This window comes from Glycine soja, chromosome 1 (assembly GCF_004193775.1).
Source record: "Glycine soja cultivar W05 chromosome 1, ASM419377v2, whole genome shotgun sequence".
Classification (NCBI taxonomy): Eukaryota; Viridiplantae; Streptophyta; class Magnoliopsida; order Fabales; family Fabaceae; genus Glycine; species Glycine soja.
The window spans coordinates 4,381,874-4,405,387 of record NC_041002.1 but is presented as its reverse complement, the minus strand read 5'-3'; the positions used below and the strand labels follow the sequence as shown (position 1 = coordinate 4,405,387).

General features: G+C 32.6%; 4 protein-coding genes across 6 annotated transcripts; 2 read left to right on the top strand and 2 right to left on the bottom strand.

Annotated features, from left to right (window-relative positions):
• Positions 1 to 243: 243 nt before the first annotated feature.
• Positions 244 to 5,448, top strand: LOC114410681 (pre-mRNA-splicing factor ATP-dependent RNA helicase DEAH1-like). Of its 3 annotated transcripts, none has more exons than XM_028374641.1 (3): positions 244 to 3,678; positions 4,346 to 4,711; positions 4,871 to 5,448. In XM_028374641.1, the coding sequence occupies exon 1, from the start codon at positions 516 to 518 to the stop codon at positions 3,612 to 3,614; it is 3,099 nt and encodes a 1,032-aa protein (XP_028230442.1). In that variant the 5' UTR covers positions 244 to 515; the 3' UTR covers positions 3,615 to 3,678; positions 4,346 to 4,711; positions 4,871 to 5,448. The 3 variants fall into 3 exon arrangements, with proteins under 3 accessions (XP_028230442.1, XP_028230437.1, XP_028230430.1); XM_028374636.1 differs by having other exon boundaries at positions 4,847 to 5,448; XM_028374629.1 differs by having other exon boundaries at positions 4,346 to 5,448.
• A 3,863-nt stretch (positions 5,449 to 9,311) lies between these two features.
• Positions 9,312 to 10,508, top strand: LOC114410707 (thioredoxin H2-like). The gene is made up of 3 exons (XM_028374652.1): positions 9,312 to 9,569; positions 9,657 to 9,779; positions 10,110 to 10,508. Exons 1-3 carry the CDS (start codon positions 9,408 to 9,410, stop codon positions 10,239 to 10,241), a joined length of 417 nt encoding a protein of 138 aa, XP_028230453.1. The 5' UTR covers positions 9,312 to 9,407; the 3' UTR covers positions 10,242 to 10,508.
• A 286-nt stretch (positions 10,509 to 10,794) lies between these two features.
• On the bottom strand, positions 10,795 to 13,297 carry LOC114410698 (dnaJ homolog subfamily B member 5-like). The gene is made up of 2 exons (XM_028374646.1): positions 12,693 to 13,297; positions 10,795 to 11,518 (listed from the first exon to the last, which is right to left on the bottom strand). Exons 1-2 carry the CDS (start codon positions 13,076 to 13,078, stop codon positions 11,071 to 11,073), a joined length of 834 nt encoding a protein of 277 aa, XP_028230447.1. The 5' UTR covers positions 13,079 to 13,297; the 3' UTR covers positions 10,795 to 11,070.
• Positions 13,298 to 19,724: 6,427 nt separating this feature from the next.
• LOC114410674 lies at positions 19,725 to 21,745 on the bottom strand. Its single transcript, XM_028374622.1, has 2 exons — positions 21,013 to 21,745; positions 19,725 to 20,339 (listed from the first exon to the last, which is right to left on the bottom strand). Exons 1-2 carry the CDS (start codon positions 21,561 to 21,563, stop codon positions 19,925 to 19,927), a joined length of 966 nt encoding a protein of 321 aa, XP_028230423.1. The 5' UTR covers positions 21,564 to 21,745; the 3' UTR covers positions 19,725 to 19,924.
• Between the last annotated feature and the right edge of the window lie 1,769 nt (positions 21,746 to 23,514).

The window sequence follows — 23,514 nt, the reverse complement described above, 5'->3', positions numbered from 1 at the left end:
GACATGTGTAGTTTTTTAAATCTTGAAGGAAATTTATGTAATTTACTCTTATATTTAATTAATTTTTTGTATTGTATTATGTATTTGAGAAGGAACTTGTTTCCCAAGGAGCTGACACATCTCTGGCTTGCTTCCCACGAAACAACTAATGTCTACTTGCTTCCCACGCAAGTTCTGAATTCCTTTTTATCATAATTATATATATATATATATATATTCTATTCCCAAAAGATTAACCCTAAACTAACCAAGCGGTATAAGATAAACGTCCACACCTTAATAGGCTTTCATCCATTGATTCACAATTTCTTCGAGTTTTTTACTTTGTGCGTGTGCTGTGCCATACTCTGTTCTCTCGCGCCAAGAACAGAGCTTGGGTCTGTCTTCTCAAACAGAGCGTGCGTGCGTCACTGTCGAAGCTCCACCTCACACCACCGCTCTACCGTCGCGTTTGGGGTTTCGCCACCACCGCTGCAGAGGGTTGTTGCCGCCGCCGCCGCCGCCGCCGTGTGACGATGGATAATGATGACAGTCTAAAGAATTGGGTATCCGACAAATTGATGTCTCTATTAGGATATTCTCAGCCCACCCTTGTTCGGTACATGATCGGACTATCCCACCAAGCTTCTTCACCGGCTCATTTGGTTGACAAACTAGTGGAGTTTCGGATCCCATCATCAAGCGACACTCGCGCATTCGCGGAGGAAATTTTTTCTAGGGTTCCTCGTGTACCATCGAGTTTGAATCAGTATCAGAAACAAGAGAGGGAGGCTGCAATACTGGCAAGGAAGCAGAAGACTTACACAATTTTAAAGGCTGATGACAATAGTGACCATGCATATGCATATAAATCTAGAAAGCCTGATAATCGTAGCAAACGTTTCAGGAAGAAATCAGAAGTTCACGATGATGAGGGAATTGCGAGAAAGGAGAGGGGGAGACAAGTTAAGAGAAGAATTTCCCCTCATAAAGATAATCATTCAGATTCAGAAGAAGAAGAAGAAATATTGGAAGATCAAAGAGAGAAGAAGGAATTAGAGCGGCATATGAGAGAAAGAGACGAAGCAGTGACACGGAAGTTGGTGACTGAACCGAGATTAACGCGAAAGGAGAAAGAAGAGGCCATTCGAAGATCTAATGCTGCAGAGAATGATGACATTCAAACCTTGAGAAATTTTTCGAGGCAAGAATACTTGAAGAAAAGGGAGGAAAAGAAATTGCTACAACTGAGAGATGATATAGAAGATGAGCAATATCTGTTTGAAGGTGTTGAGCTTTCAGAAGCAGAATTATGCAAACTGAGGTACGATAAAGAGATGTATGAGCTTGTGAAGAAGCGGTCGAAAGAGGATGATAATGTGAATGAGTACTATAGAATGCCAGAAGCTTATGATCATGAAGGCGGTGTTAACCAGGAGAAGAGGTTTTCTGTGGCTATGCAGCGTTACAGGGATCCAAATGCTGAGGATAAGATGAATCCATTCGCCGAACAGGAGGCCTTGGAGGAACGTCAAATTCGAAAGGCAACGTTGAAGTTTGACTCAAGAAATAGAAAACAAGCCTTTGATGAGTATCAGTTTGTGTTTGATGATCAGATTGATTTTGTCAAGACATCGGTAATAGATGGAGATAAGTTTGATTATGAAGAGATGGTGGAAGATTCACATGAAAAGTCCAGAGCAAAGACAGCTAGGGAAGCACTTCAGGAAGAGAGGGAAAAGCTACCCATTTACCCTTATCGGGAGCAATTGCTCCAAGCTGTTCACGATCACCAGGTACTTATCATTGATGGTGAAACTGGTTCGGGGAAGACTACACAAATTCCTCAATACCTTCATGAAGCGGGCTACACAAAACATGGAATGGTTGCGTGTACTCAGCCGCGACGCCTTGCTGCTATAAGTGTTGCTGCTCGAGTTTCCAAAGAAATGGGTGTTAAATTAGGACATGAGGTTGGCTACTCCATCCGTTTTGAAGATTGTACAACAGATAAGACAGTGATTAAATACATGACAGATGGAATGTTGCTGAGGGAATTCCTTGGTGAACCTGATTTGGCAAGTTATAGTGTTTTGATCGTGGATGAGGCTCACGAAAGAACACTATCAACAGATATTCTGTTTGGATTAGTAAAGGATATTGCTCGTTTCAGACCTGATCTCAAGTTGCTGATATCAAGTGCTACACTTGATGCTGACAAGTTCAGCGATTACTTTGATTCTGCACCAAAATTCAAAATTCCAGGGAGACGGTATCCTTATGAAATATTTAACTTTACCGAAGCACCAAGTGACTACTTAGATGCAGCAATTGAGGCCTCACTCAAAATCCATGTCACTGAACCTCCTGGAGATATATTGGTATTCCTTACGGGTCAAGAAGAAATTGAAACAGCTGAAGAAAACTTGAAGCATCGGATCAGAGGCTTGGGGACTAAGATTGGTGAGTTAAAAATCTGCCCTATATATGCCAACCTACCAACTGAACTTCAAGCTAAAATATTTGATCCCACTCCTGAAAGGGTGCGAAAGGTTGTCCTTGCTACTAATATTGCAGAAACGTCATTGACAATTGATGGCATCAAGTATGTCATTGATCCAGGATATTGTAAGATGAAGAGTTATAATCCAAGAACCGGAATGGAGTCTTTGAAAGTAACTCCAATCTCAAAAGCTTCAGCTATGCAAAGAGCCGGTCGTTGTGGAAGAACAGGTCCTGGTAAGTGCTTCCAACTGTATACTGCATATACTTTTCACAAGGAAATGGACGATAACACTGTACCAGAAATACAGCGGACTAACCTTGCAAATGTGGTTTTAACTTTAAAATGTCTTGGTATTGACAATGTAATGCATTTTGATTTTATGGATCCTCCATCTGATGATGCCTTATTGAAAGCTCTTGAGCTTTTATATGCATTAAGTGCATTGAATAAGTTTGGTGAGTTAACTAAGGTTGGTAGACGGATGGCAGAGTTCCCTCTTGATCCTACATTGTCAAAAATGATAGTGGCCTCAGAAAAGTTCAAGTGTTCAGATGATATAATCTCTATTGCTGCTATGCTTTCTGTTGGTAAGTCAATATTCTACCGTCCAAAGGATAAACAAGTATATGCAGACAATGCAATGAGGAATTTTCACACTGGAAATGTTGGAGACCATATTGCATTACTAAGGGTCTACAATTCATGGAAGGAGACCAATTATTCAACACAATGGTGTTATGAAAATTACATACAGGTAAGGAGCATGAGACAGGCTAGGGATATCCGTGATCAACTTGCAGGTCTTTTAGAGAGGGTTGAGATCGAACTAACTTCAAATTCTAGTGATTTCGATGCCATCAAGAAATCCATTACATCTGGGTTTTTCCCACACTCTGCGAGACTGCAAAAGTATGGAATATATAAGACTGTTAAACAATCACAGAATGTTCGCATACACCCTGGTTCGGGGCTGGCGCAGGTTCTTCCTAGATGGGTTGTATACCATGAACTAGTACTCACAACCAAGGAATATATGAGGCAGGTGACAGAGATAAATCCAGGGTGGCTGGCGGAGATAGCCCCTCACTATTACCAGCTGAAGGATGTTGAAGATTCATATTCCAACTAGATGCCTCATGGAGCAGGACGTGCATATTTGGACAGCTAGCGGGCACAGTGGCACATTTGTTTAGGTTACTCTTCATTTATATGCTCTATTTTTGTCATATTACTAGTAATGTGGATGGAAGATCTTCAACACTAACTATATATTAGTTTCTGTGTTATTTTTTTGGTTTTAGCTATCATAAAGTTAAATACCTCATTTGTTGCTTTATCTTGCATATACAATAAATAAGTTCGTTATCTGCTGTTAATTAGACTGAACACCAAAAAGTTGTAGTCATGTTTTGTGTCGGTGTCCACACCTTATAAGTCGGTGATGTTCATAATTTTGTGTTTAGGCAGGAACAATAAAATTTACATAGATTACAACATTTTGTTAAGTTTTTGGCAAGGAAGACCTTAATCTTTAGGATATGAAATGGTTAAAAGTGAAGCAATCATACAAGCTTCTACATGTACTGTTATTATACACAAATGGAATATTTAACATACATAGCCTAGATAAGAACTCAAATTTTCCATTATTTCAACTCAATTCTTTAATTCTCATTTGACTACTTACTAGCATAGCAGTGTGGCAGCTATCAAGAATCCGTATCCAGTATGTTTTCAAGTGATTCCTTGTACTTTTCTAGTCCTATAAATGAGACTTTCTTGCATAATGTTTTCATCCAAACAAGTATGCTGCAAAACCTCTTCTAACTAGAGTTATACAAATAAATTTGGTTTTCTCAGTCACTCAAAAGAAAGGAACATGATGCGAGCCGACTTATCCAACAAGGAGAATGCTCATAAATCATCAAAGGCATCCAGCCACATTCTCACCTACTATTCTGGTGCTAAGGAAGGCTCATTTTGATGCTTCCAAAGAAACTAACAAATTGGTATGTTATGACAGCTATAATCGTTTTCTTTTTCATTTTTAGCTTTCATGATGAGATTGGCTCCCCCTTAATTTTATTTTATTTTTACCATTTTTGCTAAATATGATGATCGATGTCATGGCTACATGGTGTGAACCATTTAAATACATGGACACAATTATCGAGAATTTGCTGCAAAGTACAGGAACGTGGGATTCATGATGTGGATGAACTGATGGTAATGTTATGACTTAAGAGCAACACACTATATACATCATACATTCATAATGCATTATTACTTTTTTGCGCTGTATCCATTTACATATTCAAAATAACTTTTCTAAGGTGTGGGAATTCTGTTTCAAATGGATAGGGATTTTGACAGTTCTGAATGCAGATATACGAAGTCAATTTCATCAGTTTTGTGATTCGGTAGGTGTTTGTGGATTGGATGGGGAGGGGTGGAGGGTGGCGTGGTTTTCTGTTATAAGAGCAATGTGGATTGGCAGGAATCAGATTATTTTTAGACATGAAAAGCCTTCACCCTAAGGATATTTTTGATAATGCTTTACTGCAAGCTTGGAAGTGACTTAAAGCAAAAAAGAAGGTTTCTGCTATTCGTTGACAGATTGGATGCAGAACCCGATTGTTTCGGGTGTAGAAATTTATGAAAAAGCTCCAATTTTGCAGGAGAAGGTTGAATGTTGATGGTGGTTTTGTCACGGGTTTTTTAATCATGTGGCGAGCTTGGGAGATGCTGGTAGATTGTAGAATGTACTGAAATGTGGCTACGGACAAAAATTATCAGAACAGAACACAACAGTCTTGGTTTTGTTTTTAATTTATTCATGTAGAGAAGTTTTATTATGGGAGTAGAATTGATGCTGTTGGATTGGTGTAAGGAGCTGTCTCGTTAAATGGCAGGACTTTGTTATGGTTTGAAGCATATGGTAGTATCTAAAGTATTCGTATGCAGCTGGTTTTTTGTGTAGAAGGTGGTGCGTCAGGTATGTTATGCAGATCTTTCATTGCAGCAGATTTGGGTTTTTTCATCATTAATTTATTAAAATTGATATATTCTTAATATATTAAGAGAACTATATAGTTTTAACAAATTTCTAAAAGATGTATCAAAATTTTCATTCAATTTAATTTTTTATGTATTGGCTATCATTCAATTTACACTCCTATAAAAAAGTTACGCATAAATAACTGTATATAAGGTTATCCCCTAAGAGAAAAAACATATACACAATATACATATTTAATAATTTTATACAATTATATTTCTTATAACTCTCTATTTTCTTTTTCTTTTTCTTTTTTCCTTTCTGATCCAATCTCCAATTACATCTCACATTTTCTATCTCTCTCATCTTCATATCTCAACCATCATTTTCAATAATTTTTCAATGCCTCTCTACTTTTCTCTAAATGTTTCTTAATGAGAAATTAAAATAATATTATTTCATTTTTTTTGAAGTGGATTTATTTTCTAATTATTCTCATGTTAAAAAATAAATTTTGCTTTGACAAAATTTGAGGGTTAAGTATGCTTTTAAAACTTTAAACATGATATTTAAATATAATAAATATTTCCAATAATTGCTATCATGAATTTTAAAAATTAAATGTTATTATTTTTCCTGCTACAACGTTATAATTTTGTATCTTTTATTTGGTTTATATAATTTTGTTTTTATCTTTACAATTTTGTTTTTTTATTTTAACATTGAAACAGAGATAGGTTTCTTCAAATTTGGTAGTAAAAGCTAAAACAAATGAGATTAAGTTTAATTTTTCATTTTCTCTCTCTTAATTAAATCCAACATTGAACATCACACTCTATTACATTTATTCTAACACACTTTTTATTATTGAATAATTTTTTTAGAAACTGTAGAATTATGAATAAAACTCATTATATAAGAAACAAGACTTACAAATTTTTCTAATTTTCAATGAAGTTAAAAAAAAAAATGTATAACCACTCTCCATTCAATCTTTGCTTGTAATAATTGGTGACTCCGTTGTCTTGGCTATACTAGTTGTTGGTTTCGGGTAAAATTAGAAAGCCATTGCTTAGACTTATTTATAGTATATTTTAATGTTGTCGACATGGGCAAGAGTTAAAAGCAGTGATCACAATAATAATTTAAAGATTGTTGTATATATATATTAATGAAAGAGGCAATGATTTTCTTATTTTTTGTCAAAAAAAAACCATTGCTTATACAATAAATAACGACTTAGACGCTATAAAATATAATGACATAGACTACATTTATAAAACTGTTAATGTTAGACAACTGCTGTTCTAATAGATGTCCCATCAATATATACTATAGTAAGTTACTTAGCTACAACAATCTCTTAGTTATAAGACACTTGCTTCTTTGTCTCTATTTTCTTTTTTTAAGATTTTAATTTTTTGAAGATAATTTGTCACCACTTACTTGTTATGTGGCATTCATTAAATTATATTACGATATTTGACTATTAAATTAAGTAACTCATTTTAGAAAGAAAAAAAAAAGAAGAAAAGAAAAGGTAATCTCAATTATTGATGAAAAGTTCAATGTTTATTACATACACGTGTTGAAATATCAATAGTTAATCTTCTCATTAACAATTAAAATAAACAAATTTATATTTATAAAACTATAAATATATTTAAGTGTTTTTATTTCTCATGTTTATTTTTGTTATTTTATAACAATAAATTTTTTTCCTGTATACTTTTTGTCTTTGTCATGTTGTTTTCTTCATTAGCTTTTAAGATTACAATATCATTATAGTTGACTAAATATTAAGGGATATACTACATACGCGTTCACTCTGGAAAAAATAAATAAATTAGGGGACAATGATTCGTGGTTAGAACTTTTATTTCAAGTTAGAGAAAGTCTTGTACAGTTACCAACCTTACACATCATATAAGTAGTATCTACGTGTGTGTAGAACTCAATACTGATTCATGTGTTTTTTAACACATCACATCGATCATTTCATTAAAGATCAAACATTTAATACAGGTTGGTGCAAAATCAAACAAATGGTAACTAGCATAAAATCTTGATATCCTAGTAAGGGAGTGTGTAACACGATTAGATTGCCTCTTAATAAAACGAATCGCAACGCTTTGAAGATCATGCATAAGATTGAGAACATACATGCGTTGTCATAAAGATATGCTCTCGCAATCCAATTGTGTAACAGCTCATTGGTGGTTCCACAAAAGTAGATGACTATGCAACTAGATCTTTTGATGAGGGTTACATCAGAATCTTGAGATGCTGCAATAGTTCAATAAAAAACTTCTTGCTGATATAGAAATCATGCTTTTACTTCAAGCTGTGCCAAGGGGGAATGTACACCCTTCTTCTTGATCATTTTGGATTTTTCTTTTCATAAGGTTTCTGTCTGAGGCTTAGATGAATTTAAGCGCGAGATTCTTAAATGCCATGTTGCATTGAGCCAAATACAATTCCTAGTATGGTTGCAGCAGAGTTGCACCACAGAAAACAAATTCAATTGAGAGAATATTAATCATTTTGAGGAAGAATTTACGTTAACATGCATATGAATCATTGTTGACAGGTTATCATTATTATTCTTTTTAATTTTACTCTTGAGAAATTTTATTCAGGAATGTTGTTTAGTTTAGCCTTCTATTTTTGGAATAAACTTTCTGGAAACATTCATGGCCAAAATTGGTTCTTGAGATCGAATGATCTTTGCCTAATATTCCTACACTTACATTCCCTTGTGATAAAAGAGGGTTTTCTCATGGCATGAAAACACATTGATCCGAAAAAAGAAAATCGACGGCAATGAGAAATGATAAATAGTCAATTAATTAAAAGGAGAGAATAAGATACAGTTATAACTTATATATCAATAAGAATAGAACATATATCATATAAATACTAACAAGTCATTGATACAAAGTAGAATTAAGTTTGTATCACTTAAACAAAGTTTCATATATTTTTTTGATGAAAAAAACAATTGAAAAAATAAATTTTATTAAAAGGGATCGACTAAATTTTCTAATGAAACTTAATTAACAACAAAATTAATGAATACTTTGTTCTAAAAACACAATTAAAAAAAAAGGTTTCAATCCATTTCTTTTCATTTTCAGACCAATTCTAACATATCATGTTTATTAGGTATAGTCAATTAAAAACTCAAAAATACACTAATAGTAAGCAAAAAATGAGATAATGTGATTAACATAGATAGAAAGCAAGATGAGATAGAAGAGTTGAAAGAGGAAACAATTGTATAAATATTATTCTTCTTTTCGTCTCATCTCAAATTTTATAGGTTGTGCATGATCATGCACGAATTTTCTGCTCTACTTTAGCCAATCATCAGCGATATAATTTGATAACGATTAATGTTAATAAAATAATTAATTTTTTTATTTTTTTTAAATATTAATAAAAGTATAATTATCTCATCAAAATAAACTAATTCATGTGACAGTATAGTTCTAGTACTTTTAAAACCTTGGTTGAAAGCAGGATTATACCTTTTTCTGGGGGGAAACATGAAAACTCAAAATGGCTATACTTTATTTATTTATTGGTTTATTTCACAATAACGTCATGTTATGCGAACAGCCATTTAACTAACGTGAATAATGAATGGTGCTACTAGCACCAGCTACTGATTCTAGCACTTGTGCTCTCGAATTTGTCTAATAAGCTCCAATGGTCCATTTTACAGCTTTCCCCACTTGAAAGAATATGATTCATTTCAAAAGAAATCACATAGTAGTTTAGTTTCCTACAACTTTGTTAATCTTTCTATATATATTCCAAGTTTTCAACCAGTTTGCCATCGTCCAAAGTCCAAAACAATTAAGAAACCTTAGACTTCTCTAGCTTCTTGGTTTATCATTCCCTGCCAGAAGAAGAACCAACATGGCTCCCACCATCTATAATTTTTCGTATTCTAAAAGGTTTTCAGAGTCATTCAATTCTTCAAAATCAAAAAGAGAGTCATCCAGTTCCAACATCCTTGCTTTCCACTCCACAGCTCAATGGAATGCTCATTATAAAGCCACCAAAGAAACTAACAAACTGGTATGTTTGTGTGGCTACACTCTTTTAACTAGTAACATAATCAGAAGGTAAAGTTGGTTTTTCTTATACAGTCTTTCTTTGGTGTAGATGGTACTTGATTTCACAGCCACATGGTGTGGACCTTGCAAACTCATGGACCCAGTTATCCAAGAGTTTGCTGGAAATTACACAGATGTTGACTTCATCAAGATTGATGTGGAGGAGTTAACGGTATGTCCCTCATATCCCTTTACCTAATTTGTTAGTTATTGTAAAAGCAACATGAGAAGGACTAGAAACATACTTCAAACATATTTTCTTTAATTAATTAAAATTTATTGAAAATTACAAAATAAGGAAAGAAAATCATTAACCTACAAAATTTTGTCATCTTCAAAAAAATTTAACTAATAAAACAGGATGTGTTCAAAAGAATGTGTGAAAAAGTGTATTGCTAGCATTTTTGCAACATACATAATATATAAATGATATTTTTTTTTTCTGATAATTGATTTTCACCACTTGAGAACTGATTTGTATTCATGGTATAAATGATAACAGGAAGTGTCTCAAGCACTCCAGGTCTACCAATTGCCAACATTCATACTCGTTAAGAAAGGCAAAGTTGCTGATAGAGTGGTGGGGGTGAAAAAGGAGGAGCTGAAAAGGTCGATTGAGAAGCACAGAAAATAAATGAATGATGTAATAAAATCAGAAAGGCTCAACAGCACATTCTGCCATAACCAATTCCAGGAAAAAAAAAAAAACAAAACTACCAACAACTGAGATTGCAATAAGTTGTTGTCCTCATCATTTTCTCCCAATGAGAAGATATGTGTCATTCTTTTACCATCACAAGTATGCAATGTAATATGACACGTGTAGTTGCTCACGTTTAACCTACAAGGGCATCTATTAACATATATATCAATATTATTGGCCAGTTTTGGGTTTATTTTACTCTTCCCATCAAAATCTTCAACCACTAAATTTTATTGTTGGCCACCAAATATAGTTCTCTCTTAGAAGGAAAAACAAAACAGAAATAATACTCTAACTGTCAACTTAAGAAGAGGTTCTGTTAAATAAAAGGCAAAATTTGAAACAGAAATGATGGGACCAAAACGAATGGACATTGAGACACGAAAGATTCTCACTTAATAATGAAAATATCTTCAAATTAGTCCATGTCAAACTAATCACATCATAACAAACAAGACACCTCTATTTAGGTGAAAACAGTCAATGCACAGATAACCATAGTTCTATTTCTTTTTCCTTAATCTAGAACAGCAGAGTCAAAATACCAAAAGTGTAAAATATTTATATAGACTTGTTTACAAAGCTGCATCATGCTTCATATATGGTAGCAAGTAGCAACTATGCTAGGTATATTTGTAATATACACAAATTTCATATAGATTAGAGGAATTACTTAAAAGTTATTTACAGTGTAAACTAATCTTCATGTGAAAGAGGATGGTTAATGGATAGTTACAGCCATTAGACTCAAAATATTGGCTTAGTAATAAACATCACTGAGAATCCTTCTCAGATCACACTTCTGTTGTGTGGTCAGCCTTGATGGAAAAATAACATCAAACATGATTCTGAGGTTTCCTTTCTTGCCAGGTTCCTTTGAGATTGGCATGCCTTCATTTAAGATCACCAGCTCATAGCCAGGTTTCACAATATCAGCCATTTGGATTGTGAGATCTCTTCCATCCAAGGTAGCCAAGTTGAGAGTCTTTCCTATGAGAGCATCTACAAGTAATATCTTCTGGATCGCCACAAGATCATTTCCATCCCTCTTGAAAATAGCATGAGGACTCTCATCCAACACAAATATTAGATCAGCTGGAGCAAATCCTGGTTCTTGGTTGCCTTTCCCAGGAAAAGTGATTTTTGTGCCCTTCTTCCAACCAGGTTTTATGTCTATCTTCAAAATTTCTTCTACAGACTTCAACTCTCTGCCAAAACAAAAAAAAAAAAAAAAAGGGCTCCTAGTGAAAATGAAATGAGGCAAAAATGAAAAATCTATATGCTCCAACGTTTATGTTTTAGATACAAATTTGATCCAAATAGCCAAGTTCAACAGGAAATAAGCCTTATATTCGAATAAACCAAAGAAACATATTTTACAAGCCTGATATTCACACAAACCAATGAAACATATTTTACATACTAACACATAACATCAAGGGGGCAAACGCAAATCCCCAAAACAATTAAATTTCACCTTCCTCTCTTCACTTGTGGGCACAGAATACAGATAAATGTTTAGGTATGCGTGACTGCACAAACGTGCATGATCAAGCCAAATAAGCGTAAAGTCAAAAGAAAAAACCTACCAAAACATAATAATAATGAAGACGACAATAATAATAATGACAACCAAACAAAATGACAGACACCCAAGGCATGGCTAAAGGGTCATCCAACTACCATGTAAACTATCCTAGATTTATCGTACAACAAAAAAAAAATTATATTGTCTTTAATACAATTCCATACTAGCAGCAAATTTTCCTCTTTTTCCAGTACATACAGCTTTGATAACAGTAACACAAAAGTGTTTTTAGTTTTAATATTAGTAAGACAAATACTAATCAATACTTTAGGACATTGATTATGAAATTAAAAGAAAAAAGGTTTTTTTATTGGAATGTGCAAAATTGTAATGTTCATAACTTTTTTTACGATAAATATTTTCTGTTTTAGTTCCTTAACCATTACCTTAAGTACACAGGATAACAGGATCCTATTATTAATATCTCAATTCAAATGCTACCCTTGAAGCCAACACAAACTTGCAATCTTAATCAATGAAAGTAGTCGTATGTACCAGGAATTTACATCGGCCCTTCCAATTCTGTTATGGACAAAGCTTAGATACAGTTCATCAGGTGTTTTTAGTGTTATTTTTCAATCAAAATTAGAGCTTCACCATGCTAATTCACGAAATAAATGTTCATATTAAATGTCAACATAAATTTTATGAAACTTTTCAATTCTGATTGAAGAAGGGCACCAACATACCTAAGAATCAGTATCTAAATTTTGTCCACAGAATTCTGCACCAACAAAAAACACAAATCTCTGCATGCAATGAACTAATTAGAACGGCATGGATTAGTTAATTACCCGAATTCATCAGGAGCAACAATCCTTGAGACCTTCAACTTCTTTTTGCAACCGTTGTAAAGTTCTTCAAGGGTACAAAGCAAGCTGCTTTCAACCACCCCTGCATCCTTCATGTTCCCACCACCATATTCCTTGGTGAAGCGTTGAGAGTTAAGGGGATAGTGACCGTACAAGTCATAGATCTGGCGCTTCTTGGGGTCACTTAGCACATCATAGGCCTCAGAAACTTGTTTAAACTTGGCCTCAAACTCTTCTTTCCTAAGAGGGTCTTCAAGGTTCTTATCTGGGTGCCATTTCATGGCCAACTTTTTATAAGCCTTCTTCAACTCTTCATCCGTGGCATCATGCTTCACCTTCAGTATCCTGTAGTAGTCACCAGCAACCATGTCAATGAATGAAACAAGAACAGAACAACTAGCTCTGCGTCAAAATCAGTGCTTTATGAGGGGAAGAGACTTTGTATGGCTTTGTCAATGACTTTGTATAAGTGGCTGCAAAAGGGTAGGTAGGTAGTAGCGGAAATCACGCTCTGGAAGAAGAGGAGATAAACACTGAAACCACACTCAGACGCGTACTTTCAATTTTCTCTTTTTTTTCGAATTATAGTTAAGAAAACAGTTGCTAGCTGTTAATGCTATTTGATGCTTCACATGACAGCATGTGCAACAAAATGCGTCCAATACACGGATAATGACTGAGAATAATATATTGGTGAAATTACTTACTTGATTCTTTTTTTATTTTTTTAGTTTAATATAGTTTTTTCTCTTTTAAAAAGTTTAATTTGATATTTTATTTTTTTAATTCAGTTTAGTCTTTTATTTTTAAAAAAGATTATTTTGATCATTTATTTTATTTTTTTAATTTAATCATTTAATCTATTTAAGATTCAGGTTGCATTTAAGAATAATTTTTTTTTGGTTAAAAATAAAGTGAAGGAAATGATTAATACATCAATTTCATTAGGAAATGATTGCCTTTTAACAATACATTCTAAAAGGATAATTAGTCGAAAACAATCTTAATTAAATAAATTGAAGAATCACAAACTAAAAAAAAGTAAGATAAAGAATTAAACTAAATCAAAAGATTAAGATAAAAAAACCAAATAATTTTTTTAAAAAGATAAGCTATTAAATTGAATATAAAAAAAATAAAAAATTAAATTAAATTTTTTAAAAGATAAAAGATCAAATTAAATAAAAAATAAGATAAAAGAAATCAAATATATCATTTAACCTAACGCAACTTGATAAGTCAATAGTTGAAATCTTGATAGAATACAAGGGTTAAAAATTGTGATACAATGCTGTTATTTGTTATACAGAGAATGACCGAGAGTAACGGCATGGTTTATCACTATTATTGATTTTTTTCTCTCTCACTATTGTAGATTTTGCTTTTTTGTGTGTGTGAATTAGGGTTTATCCCGTGGTACCACGATCTATTAAACGAATTGACATTTTTCATGCATGAATAAAAATCAAATTTTTAATTACATATTTAAAAAATAGGATAATTTTAATTGTATACTTAAGAAATAAATTATCTGTTAATCACGTTATATTATGGTAAATTTTACTTTTACTTTTTTTAAAAAATTTCAGGAAAGGTTCTCTAAAATATCTAGTGTAGCCTTTACGCGTTGTAGAGTAATTTTGATTTGAAATATAAAGGCATACATAGTATTTTATTTTATGATGTGGAGTATTATTTAATAAGAACCTGACACATGACAATCAGTATTACTGATTAATTAACAATTAATGTTTAATTGTGGTCTAAAGAATTAATATTATATGATTTTATAAAATAAGAGATCAAATTTGAGAATTAAATTATTGAAATTAAATTCAAAATTAAAAATAAATTGGGAAACTAAATTTATTTTACCTTTATTAAATTGAGACTTTTTTATATAAAAATATATTAAATTGTCTGAACGTACAGATGTACTTTGTATGAGATAGACTAAGATACTTTCTAATATTAAAGAGAGTTGAATGAAGGACTGACAAGATAGAATTGAGTCAACTATTTTTTTTTTCACATACTATTTCTGTCCTTTTATATAAAAATATTATATAAAATTAAATTATAACTAGTAGGCAGTTGTAAGGGTACACGCTTTACTTTGGAATTTCTTTTATTATTGACCTGGTTTTCCGTGTAGTGCACTACAATAAACGTACAGTAACTTTTAAGACAGTATTTTTTAGACAATAATAATAAATTTAAAATATTCCTTTTATTATAGATTCATTGAATTTATTTTTGGTTAAATTAATTTTTTAGATTCAACTTGGTCATCTAGTTTTTTTTTTTAATTTGATCCTCAAATTTTTTAAATTGATCCAATTTGATCTTTTAATTTATATTGTAAGAAATTTTTGTGATGGTTTAAAATCACACTAAGTGATTTTAAAGTGCTATAAAATACATATTTTTTAAAAAAAAATTAAAATTTAGAAGATCAAATTAAACTAAAAAAAACAAAGGAATGGATTTACCCTAAATAATAAATTAGAGAAATAAAAGATTAATTTAACCTTTATTTTTTAATCACTAGTGTGTCATAAAGAAATTTGGTCGATTGAAATTTTAAGTATGTTTTTGTGTGAAAATAATTTAAAATTATAATTAAAACAAATGATATGAATATTATAAGATGTTGAAAGGAAAATTTTAACATAAATGTAGTAAAAATATTGAGTAAATCATAGTTTGATACCTACGGTCTATATATATAAAAAAAATCCTAATTTGACACAGAATCCTTAGGAAACCAAACTAAATAAAAAAAACATATAATATTGTATAGGAACATGTAATTTAGTAAATAAAAAATAAAAAAATACCTTAAATAGGAGAATTTCTTAAATTTTCAACAACTTGCCTCTAGTTTGCATAAAATTTTCAACAAATATTTATAAGAAAAAAAATAAAGAGATAAAATCTGTCAACCATCTTTCATAAATTAAAATCAACTTATATGTATTAATTTTTATAAATTCTAAATGATAATTTTTTTGGAAATATATTATTTTTTTTTTTTATAAATATTTACTGATACTATTTAATATTTATTTAATGCAAAAGATCTGCTTCTGCCCAAGTTCATAGTTCCCCTTTCCTCTGCCCGTAGTAAAGCAAGAAAACAATGGTCCAATTCGTCGCCCAGTTGTTGAGGAGCCCATTTATTGTTAGGTCTATTCGGCCCAAACCATAGCTCATTGATAAAGTGCGTTAAGATAACGCTTATCTTTAGGGACATGCTAGGTGTACCCAGCAATGAACATTGCTGGTGTACCCAGCAATTAGGTGAATGGGTAAAATTATCCTTGTGTCAAAGTTTGAAAATAAAATTAATTTTAAAAAAAATAATTCCTTCTTTCGGAAGAAGTTTCTTCCGGTAGAACAATTTATTCTACCGGAAGAATTTGTTCTACCCGAAGAACCTTCTTCTGGAGAAGCTACCGGAAGAAGTTTTTCCGGTAACTTCTCCGGAAGAAGATTCTTTCGGATGAACAATTTATTCTACCGGAATAACCTTCTTTCGGTAGAAGCTACCGGAAGAACTTCTTTCGGTAACTCCTCCGGAAGAACACAAATTGTTCTTCCGGAAGAAGCTTCCAGAAAAACCTTCTCCTGAAAGAAGAAATTATTTTTTTTAACACAAGGGCAATTTTATCCATTCACCTAATTGCTGGATGCACCAACAATATTTCTGGGTGCACTAGCATGTCCCTTATCTTTAGACATAAAATAGAATAAGGCTTCTCTCACATTCAGTGTCGTTTTCTTTTTTTACTTTTTGGTTTTCTTCCCTTGGTCGTTGGTGTGACAAATACAACGCACGCTGCTAAACAGTATTTAAGTTTGGTAAGTTCTAATTTTTTAACATTGAGATATTAAATTGCTTCATCCATATCTTTGTGTTTGTGAAATTGCACCTGTTTCCTTTTGTGCAAAACAACAGAGAATTGTTCTTGTGCACCTTGTAATTGGACTAGTGCAACAGTTAGTTTATGAGTGGAAATGAAATTGAAGTTGAGGTGGGAATAAATGCATGTTCACTATTTGAGGTGCTTGGAAGAAGACGACGGCAATTTTGTCCAAGATTTTAATTAAACAAACATGTTCATGACACATGATGCAAGAGATGGGTTTAAATGACTTTTTTTTTATTCATTGGAATAATGATAATAACAATTTGTCCTCGCTATTTTAATAAAATGGCTTAAATGTTTTTTATTTTTTATAAATATTCAATTTGTATATTTACTTTTTTAAACTTTTGTTTTATGTTGAGTCTCTTATAAAATAATAATTTTATTTTTTATCTTTGGCATTTTTTTAGTTCCAGATGAATTGGCAAATTTTATGTTTATTTCTTTATTCATCAAGGACTAAAACAAAATATTAAAGAGCAAAAATAAAATTTTTATTTAATTAGAAAGTCAACACAAAACAAAAATTTATTAAAAAAACATAAAAATTAAACATTTATTAGGGATAAAAAAATGTTTAAACCTTTAAAAAATTATTTGTTGAATACTATGAATATTACCAATGACATTATGTTTTGTTGCACAAATTGAATATATTGAAATGCCGTAACAATGCAGGGGTACTGCTGGCACTCTTCAACGTAATAAAATTTAGTTTCTGCGGTGAAAAAGAAAATATTAAGAAAATCCTGAATGTCTTCAAATTAACGAAATGCTGTTGATATTTAATGTTTTCATCGTACTTCAACAAAATACTTTGCAAGCTTCTAAACAACCATATAAGATTTCTTTTCAATCTTTTATGTATTTAGTTATAACTAAGGGGGAGAATGGAGGAAGAGTTTAACCGCTCACACTCTACTCAACTCCTTAAAACATGGTATGGTCCAAATCTAATTAAATCAGTGATGGCTCTTTGTGGGGGTTAAGATTAGGCCTAAGCTTCTTGCACTCCGTGAAAAAAACAAACACCTCATTTATAGTTCGATATGTAAAAATTACATTTCGAATTAGACTTACTGGAATACAGAGAGAGTATTGTTTATTTTATGGAGTGCAAGAAGAAATACCCTTAAGATCAAATTGTAGCCAGGCATGAAGGCCTAACTGAAGAATTTAGTCCAAGAGGAAGATTGAAAAATTTGAGATCAAAAGCATTGAACTTCTTCACAGTCACGTAAAGCATGCATGCATGCATGCATGCATGATTGTTTCGGGGGATGAGTAAGGAAGTGAGGGCAAGTTTATCAGTATCCATATTTCTGGAAACCCTCTCTTCATTGGTAAGCGGTTTTCCATAAGAAACCTTTTATATGCTGAGGACCAGGCCATTTCCAAATAGATTGGAAAATTATGAGCTGAAGAGGCAGAGAAATGAAGAGAGGAAAGAACATTGTTGAGTGATGTGAAAACAAAATCCAATTCTTTTCATGTTGTCATGCATGGTTGAGATATTATACAACTCTAGATTAACATGTAAAGATCCAAAAAGAACTTTTGAAAAGACCCGGCCTTACTGAATCAAAGAAATGTAAGTTAAATACAAAACAAGGAATATATAGTGTAAATTTAAATGCAGTCCCAGGTATGAGGACATGCCCAAGTTACCCAAGAAAAGTCACGATAGTATAATTGCTCAGGCATGTGATTATCCCATTCTTCTTCTGTCTATTCCTGATTTTCTGTGTTATTAAAGATATTAAAACCTTCCTAGAGACTGAAATAGAGGTTTTATGTGTTTTAGCAGCCCTCATATGACTCCTTGGCCTAGTGAAGGACTTGGATATGTGAAGTCATACCGAGTTGGGTTTTGCTAGATTGAACCTAACAGGGTAGACTAAGAATGGGCAGAAACCTCATTCATAGAATTTATCTCACAATGTCCATGGCTTTTGCCAAATATAGAGCAGTAGTAGCACCACATGGGACTTTGACCAAAGTCAATGATAATAATAATTTAGACTTATCATAAATTTCACCAAACTTTTGTTCTAAATCATGAGAAAGTAAAGTTTCTTTAACCTTGTTCTAAGTCTAAAATTCACGATTCACAAGCAGCTTATATATTAGGAGCTGACAATAAAGTTTCAACATGAACATATTAGACATGGATCTACTGATAAACAAAATATTATACATGGATCATGGATATTTTTCTTTAGAGAGGGAGATTCTGAGCAATGGGCAGAAATAATACTCAAATCAGTATCCTTATAATACAACCATAATTGTTAAAAGAAATCAACCTTTACATGTATTATCTCCAAAATCTCCCTAAACTGTTAACCATGATGGAGATTATCAAGACAAAACTTTTCATCCAAAATACAATGAAGTCTGGAGAATCATTGTTTAGAACAACATCTCGGGCTTATTTTATTCACAATAGAACAAAACACTTGGAACATGAACATACCTTAAAGAACTTGAGATTTTGGGATACGGCAAAATAAATATTTAAACAAAAAGTGGAGGTACTTGTTCATAATACTACATGCATATAGGAAAAATAAGTGGACAATTGAGATGCAGAAATTTGATGATTATTCAGATTAGAGATTATTTATCAAATTCCCAACACCAGTAGATCAAAGAGCAAAATAGACTTGAGAAAGATTTAACTTTCGTACACTGTAAATGAATAACTTCTTAACACAGTTGTCGGATAACGTGTGGACAAATCATTAAAGGACTCTGACTATCAGAAAAAACTACCTAAGAGGTCAAACTCTGCCAATATTGCATCAACATACCATTGGATGATAGTGTAAAAAAATTTAAAATAACAAAGGACTAAATTTAGAATCAACTATTCTTTCCTTGACAAATGAGGATGTATTCAATCAGTAATCTACTTTCAAAGCAGAAGACGCAAAGTTATAGCTTAAAGATACTCAGGCTCAGCTTTAATTTAAAGAACAGGATATGGTGTGATCCATCTTAATGCACCACAAAGTTATAATTTAATTAGTTCAAAAGCTTCCCAATTGAAGTTATACTCCACATAAGAAAAGAAAAAATCTCCAACAAGGAATATCAGTCAGCCCATGATTTTTAAAACATCAGAAAAAGGGTATATACAAGACATAAGCCTTTTCATTTTTACATATCACTGAACTAGGATGCTCAATTATGAAAATATAAGAAAATGAAAACCAAGAGAATGAACAACAAAACTAACAATTGTCATCATGTTGGTAAAGGAAAATCAGACATTTCACGTCAATTTGACGAGCTCAAACCTTTTTTAAGATTTCTAAGGACACTCCACATGAATGTGGAAACAAAGAAAAGGATGACACCAGTAATGATGGCATACTTCAGACCAAGGTTCACTAACAAATTTACTAGCAACCCAGCAAATACAACACCAAAGAAATTAGCAGACACAGCAGCCCAAAATGGCATATCAAGAATGGATGCTATAAAGGCTCCGGTCCATGCTCCTGTTCCAGGAAAAGGAACAGCCACAAAGAGCATCAGACCAAGCCACTGAAACTCCTCCACTGGACCAGCCTTCTCTTTGGCATTCTCGAACAGCATGTCAAGGAATCGAGACGCAGAAGGGCTCCTCGCAGCAACGAAAGACGCAATTTTTTTAAGGTAGAGCACGATGAATGGCACAGGGACCATGTTCCTACATTAATTACTCAAAACTGGTTCATCTAACCATGGGAAAATCCCCAATATTACCAAAAGACAATCCAAATTACATCAATGGGCGCTAAGGAAACATCTTCTAAGCTCTAATAGGCCAACAACAAACCCTCTTCTCTCCATGAGTCAAAATTACATAGGAAAATATAGGGCTTGTTTGATTCACTTCTCACATTTTGTTTTAAAAAATGTTTTATTTAATAATTTACACTACTCGGTAATCAAATTCTCATCCAAATTCTACTAAGTCTTGAAATCTGTTTCCAAAACAAGTGTTATAAAAAACAAAAAACAGAAACAACTAGGAGATGTTTTCTCATTCTCTTTTTCATGTGCTATGTTCAACTGTTCAGAGGACAAATCTTTAGAAAACAGAAATGTGTTCATGGGACAAATACTTTCATATATGTTGAGGGGACAAACAAATTTTAGAAAACAGAAAACTGTTAGACCAAGTGAAGGTTCAATCTCTAACATAACTATTCCAAGTGAAGGTGCAATGCCACAACAAGGCAAACACATTAACCAAGAGGGATTCTAGAAAGCCAAGTAAGCAAATGGGTATCATGATTGCAGTGAATTCAAATAGTATCTCACATAAGTCAGCCAAAGAAGGGTGTACTTAAAAGAACTTGAAGAAGAAAAATACTAACCCCAGAATAGATAACACTGTTAAAGTTACAGGGTTAAGTTGCATCCAGTAACCAACAGGTATAGCCCCACGAAGCTCAAGCACAGGAAGAGTGGCAAGGGTGAACACCACAACCCAATCAGGCCAACCCAATTTCCTCAACGAATTGGCAATGTTGAAGCCAAAGCCAGAGGCTTTGATGGAGGATTCAACAGCAGCATTAGCATCCCTTGAAACAGCAAACCAAGCCAGGGACAAAGAGGCCCAAAATATGACCCAGAAAGCAAAATTAACTGGTTTTTCCTCAGAAAGCAGCAACCTTTGGGCTTCACCAGCAGGGTCAAAGCATTCATCAGAGGAAGAAGCTCTTGTTAGGGTCAGTGTGGAAGGAGCAATGGCAATAGGGGGTCTGAAGTGGGGGGAAGCATTCAGGGTTGAGAATGAGAAGTTTGATTTAAGAGATTGTTTACCCTTTTGGATGAGAATGAGAGGATGAGCATTGAGAGGTGAAACCCTGTTGTGGGGTTTTCTGAAATGGAATGGGGATGTTAGTGACAAAGCTGAGGCAGCCATTAATCCAACAAGTGGGGAAAGATGAAAAATTTGTTTGATAAATGATAAGAGAGGGAGTGGGAACTTATGAGTGAGAAAGCTTGGTATTCAGATTCATCGTTAGATTAGAGTGAGTGATGAGGCTGAGGACCTGAGGTTAAATGCTCTCTATGTATACCCACTACTACCCTCCTGTGTAACTGTAAGCAAATATTTTCAAAATATTTTGTTTGAATTGAAGAAAGAAACACATGAGAAAAAAAAATAAATGTCATGATGCATTTCAGTTTTATTTAATTAAATACAAATAAAATTTAGAAATTTTATATAGATAACTATTTAAATTTAAAGTTTAATGTATTGATAATTGGAAAGCAACATTTATTTGAATTTTAAGGTAATTATTACGAAAAATAATATATTTATTTCGTTATCAGATATGTGTGAGAGTTGTTCATTTAAAATATTTTAAAATCAATTTGATAAATAAACTCACACTGTCTTTGGATCATATGTTGCAATCCACCTATGTTTTCACATCCAAAACTCTCATGACACGGAAACACAAGTATTTTTTTTTTTTTTTTAAACTTAGTCCACGTTGAAGCCAGCAAATACCAATCCAAACATGCTATTAATAAAGTTTAATCTAAAAATACACTCAATGATATGTAATATTTATTGAGTTTGGATAGTTGGTAAGAAATTCTAAGATTTGAATCTTCTTGTTGTTTGTACACTAAAAATCTTTTCACTAGTTGTTTTTAAATTAAATTATTTTCTTTTCCAAATATCCGATTAGAAGAAAAAGGGATGTTATCATAGCTTTTTCTTTTTCGCGACATGAACCGATCTCAAATTTCTCTACACAAACAAACAGTTTCGAGGAATTAAAGGAAATAGTAATTAACAAGGATAAATCTTAGATAGACACAAAACGCAATCATCAAGGGGTATTACGTTACAAACAATGGGAGGACTTATCAAAGTGGTTTTTCTGACTGCTGATTTGTTAATATACCTTTTGGGAAGCATAGTTCGAGTGATGTCCAAGAGAAGATTGACCCTTTGATTGAGATGCGGAAAATATTGGGAATGGTCACTGTACAATCAAGTTAAGTTAGCTATCCCTACCAAAAAAAAGTTGAGTTAGTTATTCATTTGTATTTTGTTAATTGCAAGTTTAATGTAGTTTGTATGAAATGATACTACTATAATTTGAACATTTATTAAATTAAATTTATTCTACTTTATGTAACATTACCATGTTAAGAAAAAAAGTGGCAACACAGCTAGAAATTGCTTTTGATGGCATCGCACGATGGAAAACGGTGTCGAACGAAGGAAGAGTTTAGATAAGATGTATAGGATTCCTAATAATGTGCACTCTAGATTAATTCAAAAGCTGTTAATAATAGTACACCATGAGTCACATGGAGTAGTGATGCACCGTAGAACCCATCACAAGTTACTAGTTATCACTACTCTTTTGTAGTTCATTTCGTCCATTTTGTTTTTTTATGATGGATTCAAGAATAATAAAGCATAAATTATATGCATTCCAAGTAGCAAGGTATAAGTTTGAACTTTACACTATTTATGTACATGTACATTATACATTTAGTGTGAGTTTAGATTGGTGGTGAGTGAAACTCATCATGATTTTTTTAAATAAATAAATAAAATCATGATGACTTCATCACAAAAGCAACTACTTGTTGCTTTCAAAATAATAATCATTTAAAACCACCATTAATCCAAATATACGTATACTGAGATTATAAAAAGTAATCGTGAATCCTTTTATAAGTTATTTCAAGAAATACCACCAAAAGTAACTATGAATTAACCAAAAATGCACTCTTTTGGTAAAAATTATTTCCTAGTTCTGGAGAATCGGTTCAGTGTAGGTTTCCCTATTCATAAATAGAAGCATTCCACTTTCATGTAGTACATCTACTAAAAGCTGCTA